We start from the raw sequence: 14,849 nt of genomic DNA, 5'->3' as shown, positions 1-14,849 counted from the left end.
TTTTTTTATTATCCCACGACTCGAAAACAACCCCATCATGAAGCATTTACTACTATATTCGTTGTGCTCTTTACTTAATTTTAAAATAAATAAAAAACAATTTGTTGTTTTAATTTTGTTGTTGATAGATCATGTGTTCATCAATATGCATACCACCAGCAATTGCAAAATCTCATTTATTTATGCTATAACAATGGTTGTAGTTTTGGTTTCCACCTAGTTATGATTCAATCATTCATCTTTTTCAATAATCTGTAGAGCATAAGTTTTGCTAACAACGTGTTTAATGACAAGCAAAATTCAGCAAACTATTCATCTCTTCCAAATATAAAATTTTCACTCTTATCAGCTCCAATCTGTCTCACCAATCGATGTAATGAGTCAATGAGAAAATTTGCAAAATGAGTGGCACAAATCAATGTATAATATTAAGGCTAAAATTGTAAGATTCAACTCATTTCCAAGCTACACTTGAGTGACAGATTTTCTTGCGTCACGCCCCAAATCAAAGAAAACCATATGGAGTAAAAACTTCCTCAGACTGTATCCTCACTTGTTGTCCCCTTGGGTTCGAGTAGTAGCTCTCCCATTACAACAAACTGATCCGCCAAACTGATTAGAATGGTGGCAGAAGTACCCAAAAGTTAGTCTGACAATAATAAACCAGGTAGTTAATGTATGTGTAAGGAACTCTCATATAAAACACAAAAACCCAGAACTTGGTAGCAGAAGAGTCCGTTGTACCTTGTATCAAAAAATTGAGGTGAGTTTGATGTCACTTCTGTTATACAGGCTACAGCAATCGGGGAAAGGGTATATCTTGAAGCTCCCATAACACGTAATTCTTGCACGATAAATAGACATTAATGGCATCCCTGAAAATATTCCATTCTATACAACCTTGCTGTCCTCTTCGCAAAAATTTGGTTCTACATCATATGGCTTTTAAAACCTCTCCAAGAACTAGTCCCCACTGAGTCCAATGGGAGCCGCCCTGCATTAGAAATCCAACAAAAACTGAAGTTCAGGATGCAATAACTGTCTTAAATTAAGTTAAATTTATTTCCATTTCTAAAGCTTCAAACTTACATTACTTCATAATTCCAGGATAGGGTCAAGTCTCAACTGGTACACTAAACGATATAAAACAAGCACTTACCTGGCAAAATACAGCAAATGGCTCTCTTAATGGTCCATCACATGAAAGCTCACTCGTACTCCCATCAATGAAGGTTCCATCAGCAAAGATCACCTGATACATGACAACTAAGAGTGATTGAAAGCCTTACTGGAAATTTACAAGTAACACTGCGACTTGTTAATGCAAGATTGGCACCACTCTCGACAAAAGTTGTGCATAGTAACACCCAATTTCACAGATGATAAAGATCGCAGTAATGCTATTATGCATGCTTAGCTGTTTAAACTTTATATTGACAAAGATTTCAGTAATGCTATTATGGTGCTTAGCTGTCTAGATATAATGAAACTAGGAAGAACTAGAAATGACTTCTCGACCAGTTTTCACATAGAAAAAAACCTCTCAAGTTGAAACTAAATTATAAGACCTAATATCCAGATAATTGCCACTAGAACCTGTCCTTCAATAACGCCTCAAGCACGGATTGACATCAAAGGCATCTGAAGTCGATGAAAGTTTGAATGAGCCACCAGTAGTTAATGTATGTGTAAAATTATTGGTTAAGTTAGCATCCAACCCAAATCAATCGGTAATAATAAGTGGAGAGGCCCCAACAAAATTCTATTGAGATGCAAAGCAGTCAATTGTGAATAAATAGTCTGTTTCATTATCATGTTAAGTTGAAGCATCCGATACAGAACCAGTTCAGTCCAGGAAAAAGAAACCCAGACCAATTAACAATGGATCAAGAGGCCCCAAAAAATTTATATTGAGATGTTAGGTTTAAAATGTCCAATGTGGGCCAAGGCTGAGCTGGCAGGCTCATCTCACTTATTGTGTGCTTTGTTGGAATAGACTGACATCAAGGGAAAGTGCACTTTAAAATGTCCAATGTGGGACTTTATATTCTCAACTAGCCTGATGTGCACTTAAGATTTATGAGGCTTCTAACGCACACAATTACCACTTCATTAGAACAGATCATATTAATAGAAGCTGTGGCTGCCTGCTTCCTTTGTTGTAAGAGATGAAAATAATTCTAAAACATTAAGTAACTAAGATGTAGAACTAAATGTGGCCAGACCTCTGATGCATATCCAGGAGTTGTACCAGCAATTGGTCTAGTAAATGAACCTACTGGGGAGCTTCTCTGTACAGCCTCACAGAAAGCAAGAAGACGCTCCCGGCTTCCAAGCTGTATGGCCTGAAAAGAATTATTAAAATATTTGAGATTTTCTTCTGTCTGTAGCAGAGCATGTTTCTCAACTAACATTGTCAATCAGCTAACCAAAACTGCACAAGCAGAATAACATTATCATCTTACACTGATCAACAGAGATGCTATCTGTTTAAAAGGCTAAATTATACGGAATACTAACAATTAGAATGAATGAAATAAGCAGCTGCTTGCTGCATATAGATCTTTGTTAACACCGGACCATGTGATTCAGACAGACCTAAATCTCTTAACCAACAATATAATGTTTTGGAGGTTCACTTGGGATTAGGAAAGAATATAAATAATAATAAAAAAAAGGGTAAATTACCTGTACTGTGTCATGACGAGGAACACGAGGAAGTGGCTGCACCTTATACCCTTTGGATGCCATAACTTCAGCAACTAGGAGTGTACCCTATTGTAGAGGAAACCCGGGAAAAAAATGAGCTCCAAGTTGAATAACGGAAATTAAATGTAAACTAGGAAATGCAGATTTCAATACCTTGATAGCTTCGCCTACCATTTGAGGTGAGAGGAACAAACCCTGGAAAAATGCTCGCATAATGTCACCAGGAGTTGAGCCACAATCAACTCCAAGGCCAGGTGCAGATAAACGAGCTGCTGCTGCTTTTACCCATTTTTCTTTCCCTGCAACATATCCACCGCATGGTGCTATAGTTCCTCCAGGATTTTTTATCAAACTGCCAGCAATCAAATCTGCACCCTGAACACCAACAACGACATTTTATTGCCTTTCTTCAGAAGAAATAAAAAGGGATACAAAATATGGCACATACCACCATTGGAGGTTCAATGCTTTCCACAAATTCACCATAACAATTATCAACCATGACCAAGCAATTAGGATTCTGCGTCTGTTTAAATATAAGAGGAACAACAATAAATTTTCCAAGACAAAAGAATTCACAGGAAAAAACGAAGTGGCGAGCGTTAACAATAACAAGTCAGAATATATCAGCTTCAGGCTACTCCAGAATTAAAAAATAATAATTAGATTAATATATATTAACAACAGTCGCAATGTGAAAGAAAATCTTCCCAGATGGGTACCCCAGTAATATGGCTACTCAAGGAGCAAAACAATTAACATAGAACATACAATTTGTTAAAACGTCATGCTATTTAATATTGAATGACACCACTTTAATGTTACAAAGATTCCGATTGGCACTCTTATTCTGGTTAGAAAGCCAGATCCATGTAATGATTCCATAATGGACACTGAGAAAGTTACCTTAATTATCTTAATTGCTCGCCTTATCTCATCTACACTTAAACTCTGACGCCATGAATAACCACATGACCTCTGTATGAGTGCACATTTTGTTTCAGGTCTCAAAGCATGCATAAGCGCATCCCAGTCAAGGCCACCATTTTCAGCAAGCTAAAATGACATCAGATATGAGATAGTTCACAAAGCACAACAAGAAATCGAAAAAAAAGAAATCTTTTAGTATAACTAATAACATACTGGAACTTCACGGTATTTCACACCAAAATCTATCAAGGATCCCATCCCATGAGAGTCTCTCTTTCCAATAACTTCCTCTAGCGTGTCATAGGGAGGACCAGCAACTGCCAAAAGCTGACATTTAGATTAGTCGAAAGTCTAACCATATTCCAAGGACAAAGTGGAGGAAAAACTTTCAACACAAAGTGCACCCAAGATCAAAGTAATAGCTTACCTCATCCCCCGGCCTTAGAAAAGCAAATAAAGCACAGGTTATAGCATGAGTTCCTGAAAAAAACTGAATATAAAGAGGATTAACTAAGCGTTGTAAATAACCCCATAAAGTAAACACAACACACTATATGACAAACCTGTGAGCGAACCATAGAAGATTCAGCCCCAACAATTTCTGCAAAAGCTTGGTCAAGCGCTTCACGTCCCCCGGCTTCATCATGACCATAGCCAGTGCATCCGGCGAAGTGCTGATTGAAGACATAATCATGAGAACCATGTTGAAAACCATATATGATAAATTCAATGATCCAATAATTATCACTGAAAGGCGGCAATTTCATGACTTCAAGAGACCCAAAAAGGAGAATTATGGGCTTTTCTTACAGAATTAGTGCATTAGTGACATATAAAAAGAAAACAGTAAGGCATGCTTCTACAGAATCAGTGCATGTATTAGTTACTAAAGTAATTGTTTCAATGCATGTATTATAACAACTAACATAACCAAATAAAAGGCCTTTGAACAAAGAACAAACACATAGATATACAATAGAATGAGATTGCATAGATATCTGCTTCTAATAACTAGTGGAGGGGCAATCTATATACATTCTTCCTTCTGCAGGATTACATGAAAAACATTAGAACTATGGCTGTCACAGTATCACCAAAAAAACTATTGGCATCCAAGTATATATACGATAACCATCTCGAACATTATATCCAAATAACCAAAAAAAAACCTTACATGAGATCCAACTCGAGCATTCTGGAAAGCTTTGAGAACACGGGTTGTATTGTGTGCCACCAAATTATCTACGGCTCTGAACTCTGAATACAAGGAGTCCACTGCTTCCGCAACCTGCATTGCACAGAAATTGAACCACTTGGGGTATTATCATAATGAAACTTTTAGAGCTTAACGCAAATATCCAGCTCCATCCAAATCCCGAATATATACTTAGTAAGTGAAATCATATATATGTTAATTTAAGAATTATGTGCCCCAAACCCTATTAATAAATGGAAGATGGGTCAGTCTGGTTGCTCTGAAACTCAAGGAAACATGATGTGCCTTGTGGCTTAAGCTGCTTCGTTTAACAACAAAAATAAAAAGGGGGATAACCCACCTATAATAAGCCACAATATGCTTGACCCATTATTTTATCCGATATAATTATAGATTGAAAGAAAAGAAATAATCTTTCTCTGCAATTCCCAAATTTTCTAAGCAAGCAAATTGAAGAATGACTATTAAAATAACTGGGTTTTGAGAGAACATGAGCAGCGTTGAATTTAAAAGCTAAATACTTAGAAGTTCGATTTCGAGTAAATTTGTGCACTTTCCCAGCAACCAAACAGAAAACTAACCATCTTATTAACGTTCTAGATATTTTGAAAATTGCATGAACTTAAAGCGATTTACCTCTGGAACAAAAGGAGAGTCTTTCTGATGATAATGGTGATTGGTAGGGACTGAGACTGGAAAGCATGAACGAGTAGTAGCCATGGGTAAAGAAGCTCTGAGAGTGAGCATAGGATATGCAGACGTGGCGCAGGATAAGGCCCACATCATCGAGCAGTCTGAAGGAGACGACTGGGCCTGTGGGTGTGTCTTTCTGGTCTCGTATACTTTGTGTGCTTCATATGAGCATTTCACTCGTTAACTTGGCACACAAAATTCTCCTCGGACAGCCAATTGCACACCAAAGTTTCAGGCTCGCATCTCCATTTTGTGTGTGTAAGAAATCCCGTTGTAATATAACCTTTTTTTTTTTATTTACATGAAACCTATAATGATATTAACACTTTTATTATGAGAAAAACTAATGATTAAAATAAGTTTCAACCAAATTTTTTTTAATGAAAAAAAATCCATGCGCGCTACTTTCTTGTGGACTTCAAATTTGGTTGTTAGAGAAAGGTGGTCTTGTAAATGATGTGCGAGAGTTTATGCACAGTTTCGGTGGAGTCGTTCTATAATAAGGTTGATATATATGGTCTTTAAATGAGAATTTAATTTCTAGACGTTGGAATTTTGATCTTATCAAATTTTTTCACTATCAAATACACATTTCCAGAGATGTGTGATCTGCTTTTAAAGTCCATATATGGAGGCCTCGTTATAGAATTTCACAGTTTCGATGACCATTCTATTATGCATGTTCCGAGGGAATGAAATAAGATGACTCATATGCTAAGCTTGTTTTAGTTTGCGAGATATGTCTTTTCTCTTTTGGCTGGAGGATGACCCTCCTTGGCTTATGGATGACAAACAAAAGCTTAAACTTTTTGGGTGTTATTGTAAAATAAACGAAGTATGAGAATATCACTGAATATAGGAGTGGAATTGTATTTATTTACTTCAGAAGTAAATGTTTCAACTGCATTGTTGCACCTATCTCGTAGGCTAAACACGAAGACCTTCATTACTCTTCTTTCTTTTCACCTTCACTTGTAGGTTCCACATGCTTTGCAAGGTGCTTGTTATTTTTAGCTTCGAGATTTGTGCATTTAACTCTCACATGCAGTATGTAATAGAAGACATTTGTGTAGATCTTATGTTTACGTCTGTGCTTGTCCAAAGTTACTGAGTAACAGTAACAAATATTGTTACAGAGTGGCATTAACAAAATGAAAATTATATATGCACTACGAGAGAGGTTTTTTTTTTTCCCACTTGGTCAGTCTAGTCTACAGGTCTTAACCAACATAGTATATTAGGCAATGCCATATGTTCTTTTGGTTTTCCAAGTTGGTCAATGACAAAAAAATTGTTTGATATTCTTTGTTGGCATTGATGACCATTTTTTATTTTTTTATTTTTGAGAGAAGCAATAATTGTATTCATAAATTAGGCACAACGACCATCAGCCACAAAGGTAAATACAAATGCCCACAAAGGGGTAATACAAATATGGAAACATAGTAACCATATAGGGTTAATCCAGATACATGCTACAAAAGGCCAGAGAAATTTTGTCATGAAAGTCGCATGCCTAAACAAACCAGCCATGAATCACATCGCCTAAATCTACTTATACAACTACAACTTTTAACTCTCACAAGTACAAAATACAAGTAGAGACCAAAAAACAATCAAATATCCAACTCACCAAGAGTGGACCCAACTCACAAAGAGTTGATGCAATTATTACAAAATAAGAAAACTTCAAACAAACAACCAAAAACTAAAGAGCCACTACTGTCGTTGTTGCCATTGCCACCACAAACGTCACCACCACCATAGAGACAAAGAACACACCGAGATTGTAGTCATTCACCTTACAACTAAGACACCAACCAGCGAAACCACAAATCCAAGCAGATCTAGACACAAGTAATCTCCCCATAATTAAAACCCCAAATCTAGTATATGGGAGATGAGAAAATAAGTGGGGAAGTAAGGAAAAGAGAGAGAGGGAAGAGGAGGAGGAGTGGCCTCCTCCCCCCTTCCCTGGAACACAACAAAAGAGTTTGAGAAAAAGAAAGGAGGCTAGGGTTTTGATGACCAGGTTAAAAGTACTACTACTTACCTTATATTTCAATTTTGATTAGGAGTATTCAAGCACATGAACTATTATGAAAAACATTACACGTGATGAGAAATGATTGGGAGTTATTTAATTTTCATTTTTTCAAAATATTTCTCATTTTCTTAAGACTTATCTAACATATATAACTTGTCCACGTAGAGCGTGTATCGTATGGTGCGACACATATAAGTAATTCCTCTTTTCATTTGTCCATTTATGTACACTTAGAAAAGTGTGTAAATTTGTTGTACTATCCTGGCTATGAGAGCATATATTGGTCATCTCATAGATATGAAATTAATTGTTGTTATATACATGTGCAAGGGCTTCAATTCTTCTCTCCATTTGTGTATTTTGGCTCTTGAGCACCAACCACTAAGCCAAGCATCGACAGTGACGGAAAAGAACAGCTTTACATAGGCTTTTTATACCCAAACAATCTTAGAGAGAATCATAGATAAGATGGTCTGAGGTAACTCTGATTTACAGATGACTGCAGACAACAGCTGAAATGGCTCGAGGTAACTCTCTGATCTATTCATGTTTTCATGTTTTAATTTTTGTGCTCTATCATTGTTGAAGATGAAATTTCATGCATGTATAATCATATGATCTATTAATCCATGGTCGTGTTTTAAAGTGCATGCCTTTGGCCTAGACCAAGTTTTTTTTTTTTTTTGGGGTAAGAATTCGTTGTGATGTTTTTATCTATATTATCTATAGTTGTTTTTCAGGGCGATGTGATTATTTTCCTGTTTGCTTTCCCACACACCTAGCTAGTACTTATTAACTGTTTCTTTCACTACGATAATTGATCAATACACATACCCTAATTTTGCCCCATCTTAGGTATGAGATATTAGGATAATCAAATAATTTTTTCAGCTAAATTGATATTTTTAGTTTATGATCTCGCATTATTTGCTATAATACTATTTCTTGATCTAATAAATTCGAGCTAGCATTTAATGTTTTGAGAGTCGAATTACCTCGACGAATATTATGTGTGTCTATCTGAGATCGCATATGTTAAATAATAACTTAGTATATTTTTCTTTCTTTGATTCAACAATTATAATCTAATGATATTTAAACTCAAGATTATGCGCGATTTCAATAATTAATTATGGATCAGTTTTGGAGTGTTCTTCACAGTGTAAAAGCACTTCAAGTTTAGTGAAAACACACTTTAATTTTGTAATGTTTGGATGGAAAAATTTGTTTATTTTTTAAATGTTTCCTTGGATGTTTTTACTAGGAGCACTTCAGCTTGGATATATATATGCAAGAATACTCAAGTTTTTATTCAAAACTTTTATGCACATCCAAACAGGTCTTTATTTGGTTATTATTAAGCAAGCTCATTTTAAGTTTTATAGTTTTATTTTATATATTAACTCACCTGTTGAGAATGGTATCACAATTTATTATCACCTGTTGCAATGCACCATATTCACAGTCCTGAAATAATGCTATATATATGGTACTTGTTTCTCTCTTCTTTCTTCTTCCTTTCTCTTTCTCTCTCTCTCTTTTTTGGGTTTTGGTTTTAATAGAAAAAGGATGTGTGTATAGCGATGTGGATTTTCAGGTACCATTAACCAAAACCAACAAAGGGATCATGGTGCAGTATCTGTCAACATATGCACCTTAGCACCTCTCTCTCTCTTGATCTCCCATCATTAGCATTTGTGGAAACCATTCTAATAAGCCTTACATATATAGCAAACCCTCATACATTTGTCAACATGCACCTTAGCCACCTCTATCTCTCTCTCTCTCTCTCTCTCTCTCTCTCTCTCTCATACATCTTCTCTTCTCCACGTTTTTCTACCTCTGCATGGTTGTTTAGATGTCCTTGATGAGTGCATTTCGGGTTCATTACAATTTGACAAGGTTTTGAACACAAAACCCTGCCATAAAAAGTTTCCCAATAAATGCTGGTGCTAATTAATATTGCACAAAAATCTACATGCTATTTCTAATGAGTTTTTTGTTGTTTAATTTTTATACAAATTATCCAGAGCATCTATAATTCTTTTCATTGAATTAGTTTTTTTTTTTTTTTTTTTGAGTAACAGGTGCAAGGAGATCTCGATCATCAGCTGCCAGACACAACATTGGGATTAAAGATGAGAGCAATGAAATAATGTTCAGAGATGAAGATATTAAGCAACTGGAGAACATACATGAGCTGGTGCGAGGGCCAAATTACGTTGAAGTGATTTGTGGTTGCACAAGCAAGAAATATGGAGATCAAGTCGGCAAGCTTAAGATTTCTTCCACCGGCCAATTCCAAATAAATTGTGAATGCTCTGCACCTTCAACGTGCGAGGAAGGTACTACTTGCTCTAAATACAACTTAATTCTATAGTTTTCATGTAAAGGTATGGCTATTTTCTAATTTATGCTAACTTTATTTTTTATTTTTCTTGGCACTTTCTTCCTTTGAATGTGTTGCTTGTGCTTATCAGCTTATTTCCTAAAGCCATGGAAACTTATAAAGTTCTTTTTTCTAAAGCCATGGATCCATCCATGAACCCACTAAGCCCTTCAAATTTTATTGTGTAACATGGTATTAGAACTTTGGTTGCAGGATGTTCTATTTCGAATATCTCGAAATCTCGAATTAATTTGTATTTCCTACACTTATGGTTTTACGAGGCTGCATGTCATACGACTAACTTGATAAAGTTTACATTGTTGGTGTATTCTCTGAGAGCTAATTAAGCTATATACGAATTAATGCAGTGGGGGTGTTAGAAGAAATTGGCAAATTGACACCAGAGGAATTCGAGAAGCATTCAAGGGAGAAAGAAGGGGGACCTAGAAAGTGGAAGAGCAATATTTGGGTAACAATCAAGGGCAAGAAAGTCCCACTTTGGAAATCAGGGCTGATGAGATATTACAAGCATGCCTCCAATGAAGGCAAATTGGGTTCAAGCAGTCGGCGTAGAGGGACTTTTCACAGGGATGAATTTCTACTTTGCTCCAAGTGTAAGAAAGAACGCAGGTTTCGCCTGCGAACGAAACAAGAGTGCAAAGCCTTCCATTATGCCTCCATGAATAAGAAGTGGAAATGCTCTGATCATCCATGCGACAAGTGAGTTCCTCTATCTCCTCATCTTCACTTTCAGTTTTATATGCACACTGTTTGATTTATTTTCATGTTTCTTTCTTTAATCAGAGGCGGAGTTTGAATAGCTTAGTAGGCTATTACATAAATCTTTTGCAAATTCTTTCATGAAATGATAGAAATGTCTTTAAATTCACAAGGACCACACGTAGGTTGGATGGCATGACCACCATAGTCCTGCACGTGACTCCACCGTTGGACATATGTTAATATTTCTAGACATTATATTGCACTATAATTAAATGACTTTGTTTTTCCATGTTTCAGAATAAAATGCGGTGATGAAGAAGAAAGAGCAAGTCGAAAAAGCTGTAGGGGTTGTCCTCGTACATCAACATGCAAGGGTTGCACATGTTGTGTGTGTCTTGGGTGCCTCAGATGCCGCTACTTGGACTGCGACTGCCGCATCTGTGTTGATTTCATGCAGAATGCCCAACCATGAGCCCATCTCAATCTCATCTCATCCCTCCTTGTTCGAGATTTCGTGAATTTTATTCGAGTAGTAATTTTGGATCTTCTAAAATTTCCTTTGATTTCAGAACAAGATGGCCTTTTATGCCAATGGTATGGTTTTTTCTTTTTTTCTGATACTTATATTCATGCTGTTGAGTTTGTTTTGACTATATTGCGTTTAATACTTTATTTTTAGAGGTGAAGAAAATAAGTGGATGCATAGAAAGTACTTGAAGTTGGAAGGGTGAGAATAGCATTCACTACTATTTTAGTTTTGATGAAGCTACTTACAGGCTCTCAAAGTCAGATGATTTACAACAAACGTTTTGCCATCATCATTTTGAGGGTTGAGTGAACCTCTCAAGCTCATCAATGCTTCGACACACACGCATATACAGGATGAAACGTATCGTCAGGCCAACCGGCCTACACGTACAACGAACCTTCTACATCAGTGTTTATGAACAGATGAGTATACATGGCATTCAAAAAGATTGGATTGACTTCAAATGCCTATGGATATTTTGCTCCCTGTATTGATGTGGGATGCGTGTACAAGGTCTTCAACCTAATCAAAAATTTCACAGCCGCATGAATGGCTGACTTTGTAGTTAGCCGCTACCCCGGGTCAAGATCAGCTAAGACATGTTCTACAGAGACAAAATGGGCTTTCCCAGTTCAACTCCAAGGGATCAATTTCTCTTGAAGCTAATGAATTACCTACATGGCTCAATGATATACAAAAGGTGTGCAACTTAAAATAAAGGCAACGTTTAGTCCCTTGGAACTGTAAGCAACCTACTGGCGTCCAGCAGACGTGCGATTCCTTCCCCTGCCTCTTCTAGCATTAGCAATGCTAACTGTCAAGGAGTTACCTACAGTTCCCAGGGCACTAGGTCCCATCAGCTTCAAGCCAAAATCTTTTACCAAATATGATAACCTATTTTCATCTCCTCCCGCCACCAGTTCTAACCCACATGCTTGCTCACGAGATATGACTGTATAAAGCTGCAAGGGTATGGTTAAGGAATGTTGGAAGTTGTTTGGTAACTCTTGTTTATAACTGTCTTCACTACTCCCAACACCAACTCTCATAAGCCCTACTGATTTTGGATCTTCTGTTGAAGGATCAAATACAAACGAAAAATTCCCAAATGCTAAATCGGGCCTCTTGAATAAATCTTCCAGCATATCATTGCTTGGTCCAACATTCTTTTGCATGACTTTCCTCAGATTATTTTGGTTACGTCTTGTGGCGCGATATATGCACGAAGCCTCTCTCAGGCCACTCAGAAAGGCCCCATGCATAGTAGCAGGATGTTGCCTATTTGTAGCCTCACCTGCAAAGAACAGCCGGTTTCCAACATTTTCTGCTAGTAAATCGTAGTCATTGCCAGAGGACTGTACTCTAACATGAGAATATGAACCATAGGAAAGGGGATCACCACCCCATCTTGTACATATGGTTTGTATCGGCCGAGGCACATCAATCCCCTTAGGAGTATATATACCTGAAGGGAGGAAATACAAATAAAACAAATCTATAAGACAAGAAGGTAGACTAGACCCAGATGGAAGCTTTCTAAGGTCACCCCAAGCGTCAAGACACAAAGACATGAGAAGAAGGCAACCACAAATAATACATACCTCTGAGGACGCTTAAAACTCGATGGAGCAATATGGTCGGCTCTGTGCTTTCAAATGTTTGTGCAGCTTCTCCAGCCACCAGTGCAATGAGAACCGGACCTCCAGATACAGTATGGTATCCATAGAACAGAAAGAACTCTCCACGTTTATGGCCATGCTCATTTAGACATCCAAAAGTATCCAGGTCTTCTCCCCAGAAAACATGAGGAAAAACCATAGCTACTTTGTTCAGCAGCCCAAATCCCAACCTTTCAATTGCTGCAATCTTTTTTGGGGGCAACTGAGGTTCAAATCTGATAGCCCCCTTTTTCAGAACTCCAAGAGGAACAGTGCATAGGACCATATCCCCTCGAAACACTTGGTCCCCAGCAATAACTTCAACCCCTTCATCTCCATAAGTAATGGTATTGACAGTCTTTCCATAGAATATGGGAACCCCTTCACACAATGCTTTTATCAATCTCCAATTACCTCCAGCAAGAAAGCAGTGGTCCCCACCCATCTCATAAGGATCATCCTGATCCCAATAAGTAGCTGAGAGATTTGATAGACATCCAGCATTTGCATATTCCAAATTTGCCAGATGCCAATCAAGAAGTTGCCTCTCCTCAGTACTTCTACCAACACCATACAACTGCCTCAGTGTCTCCAAAACTGAACCCAAAGATACATCATTTCCAAACCCACCCATAGTTTGTCTGAGTTCCATGACTTTGTCAAGCAACTTATTAAAGATGACTTCAATCTTAGAATCAATGTCCTTATCAACAGGTGTCCCATCAGGCTTGTACAGAGGACACTTATCTCTGACCTTATGAAGCGGAATGGAAAGTTGCCTGGCCAGAACTCCAAGAGGATTAGCATGGATGCCAGTAATGACACTGCCGCCAAGATCCACTGCAGAAAATTTGTCATCCCGCCCCATCTTTTGGGTGTAAACTCTTCCACCAGGTCGATTCCTACCTTCTAAAACAGCCACCTTGAAACCCAATGACAGAAGCTGCCTTGCAGCCGCTAGCCCAGCAAGTCCCGCACCAACAATAATGACAGACCCTTCGGTTGCCTCCTCTGGCATACTAGCCACAAATGATGGTGCAACCCCAAAATTAATGTATCCATTATACAAAAGAAAGTCGTAAGCTGAAGATATCAAATGCTCATAATCACCACTCACAGTTTCTTTAATCTGTCCTTTTGAAAGCCAAACTTGCACATTACCCCTCCACCTTGCTAAAATATGATTCCTCACAACAATATAATCATTCTGCTGCTTCCCGCCCAACTCACTGACCACCCCAGCTTTCTTTTCCTCCTCAAGCAGCTCATCAATGGGGAATCCAAGGGACAATGCTATCATGGCCTCAATTTCGGTCTCTTTCTCCAAATCCTCCTTGGTTCTATTCCTTTTCTTCAAAGTACCACCCAAATGCTTCTCTATGAAATCATCCATCAAATTCTCATCATAATTTCGCAAACCCGCTTTCTTCCTTAGAGACCGCTTAGTAACAGAACCAGCTGCACCTGGTGTCTCCATTACCCTATACCGTGTTCTCTCAGTGACAGCTTCTTAACCCAAATCAATAAGTCAGCTCAGAAACAAATCAAGAACACAATCCCGCATTTCTTGAACGCCACCCGTATATCATCTTAAGCAAAATATCAAACGGGTATATCATCTCTAACAATTACGTCACAACCCATTATCAATACTTTTACGGATTCTCGTATCAATCATTGAGACTTTGATCATCTTTACACACAAATTGAACATCAAATTCACATATATCAACACTTGCCACAAAACCCATGTTATTTCTAACTCCAATCTGTAATTTACCCCAAGAAACTCACAGCTTCCATCACTCAGAGTGACAGCAGAAATTAAACTAAATCTAAATTTGTGGCCTAATTTCCGATTTTGCAGTCAGAATTTGAGTGGACAGCGTGTGTAATATACACAAGAAGTTTGAGCAAAAGGCTCTTGCAGGATTGGGAGTGAAGGGCGACTCACC

The 14,849-nt window shown here is 37.7% G+C and overlaps 3 protein-coding genes across 3 annotated transcripts; 1 reads left to right on the top strand and 2 right to left on the bottom strand.

Annotated features, from left to right (window-relative positions):
* Positions 1-299: 299 nt before the first annotated feature.
* Positions 300-5,838, bottom strand: LOC103326342 (uncharacterized). The gene is given in 13 exon segments (XM_089049188.1): positions 300-612; positions 745-994; positions 1,160-1,252; positions 2,226-2,345; positions 2,689-2,775; positions 2,863-3,084; positions 3,158-3,235; positions 3,616-3,765; positions 3,853-3,966; positions 4,067-4,156; positions 4,158-4,313; positions 4,814-4,927; positions 5,492-5,838. Coding segments are annotated over 12 exon segments (1,434 nt in total). The 5' UTR covers positions 5,642-5,838; the 3' UTR covers positions 300-612; positions 745-934.
* Positions 5,839-9,657: 3,819 nt separating this feature from the next.
* On the top strand, positions 9,658-11,380 carry LOC103326259 (protein ULTRAPETALA 2-like). The gene is made up of 3 exons (XM_008228468.3): positions 9,658-9,940; positions 10,353-10,704; positions 11,005-11,380. The coding sequence occupies exons 1-3, from the start codon at positions 9,751-9,753 to the stop codon at positions 11,177-11,179; spliced, it is 717 nt and encodes a 238-aa protein (XP_008226690.1). The 5' UTR covers positions 9,658-9,750; the 3' UTR covers positions 11,180-11,380.
* A 40-nt stretch (positions 11,381-11,420) lies between these two features.
* On the bottom strand, positions 11,421-14,840 carry LDL2 (LSD1-like2). The gene is made up of 2 exons (XM_008228466.3): positions 12,838-14,840; positions 11,421-12,701 (listed from the first exon to the last, which is right to left on the bottom strand). The coding sequence occupies exons 1-2, from the start codon at positions 14,369-14,371 to the stop codon at positions 11,989-11,991; spliced, it is 2,247 nt and encodes a 748-aa protein (XP_008226688.2). The 5' UTR covers positions 14,372-14,840; the 3' UTR covers positions 11,421-11,988.
* Positions 14,841-14,849: the final 9 nt, after the last annotated feature.

This window comes from Prunus mume, linkage group LG3, assembly GCF_029339155.1.
Source record: "Prunus mume cultivar Tortuosa linkage group LG3, ASM2933915v1, whole genome shotgun sequence".
NCBI classification, from domain to species: Eukaryota; Viridiplantae; Streptophyta; class Magnoliopsida; order Rosales; family Rosaceae; genus Prunus; species Prunus mume.
The sequence above is the reverse complement of the archived record's forward strand: the minus strand, read 5'-3'. Positions and strand labels throughout refer to the sequence as shown.

Excerpts from the sequence above, each read along its gene's own strand:
- LDL2 (XM_008228466.3), bottom strand. The coding sequence starts at position 14,371 with ATGGAGACACCAGGTGCAGCTGGTTCTGTTACTAAGCGGTCTCTAAGG. Across the intron at positions 12,702-12,837 it reads AGTTTTAAGCGTCCTCAGAG|GTATATATACTCCTAAGGGG; the intron begins GTATGTATTATT and ends TCCTCCCTTCAG.
- LOC103326259 (XM_008228468.3), top strand. The coding sequence starts at position 9,751 with ATGTTCAGAGATGAAGATATTAAGCAACTGGAGAACATACATGAGCTG. Across the intron at positions 9,941-10,352 it reads ACCTTCAACGTGCGAGGAAG|TGGGGGTGTTAGAAGAAATT; the intron begins GTACTACTTGCT and ends GAATTAATGCAG. Across the intron at positions 10,705-11,004 it reads TCTGATCATCCATGCGACAA|AATAAAATGCGGTGATGAAG; the intron begins GTGAGTTCCTCT and ends TCCATGTTTCAG.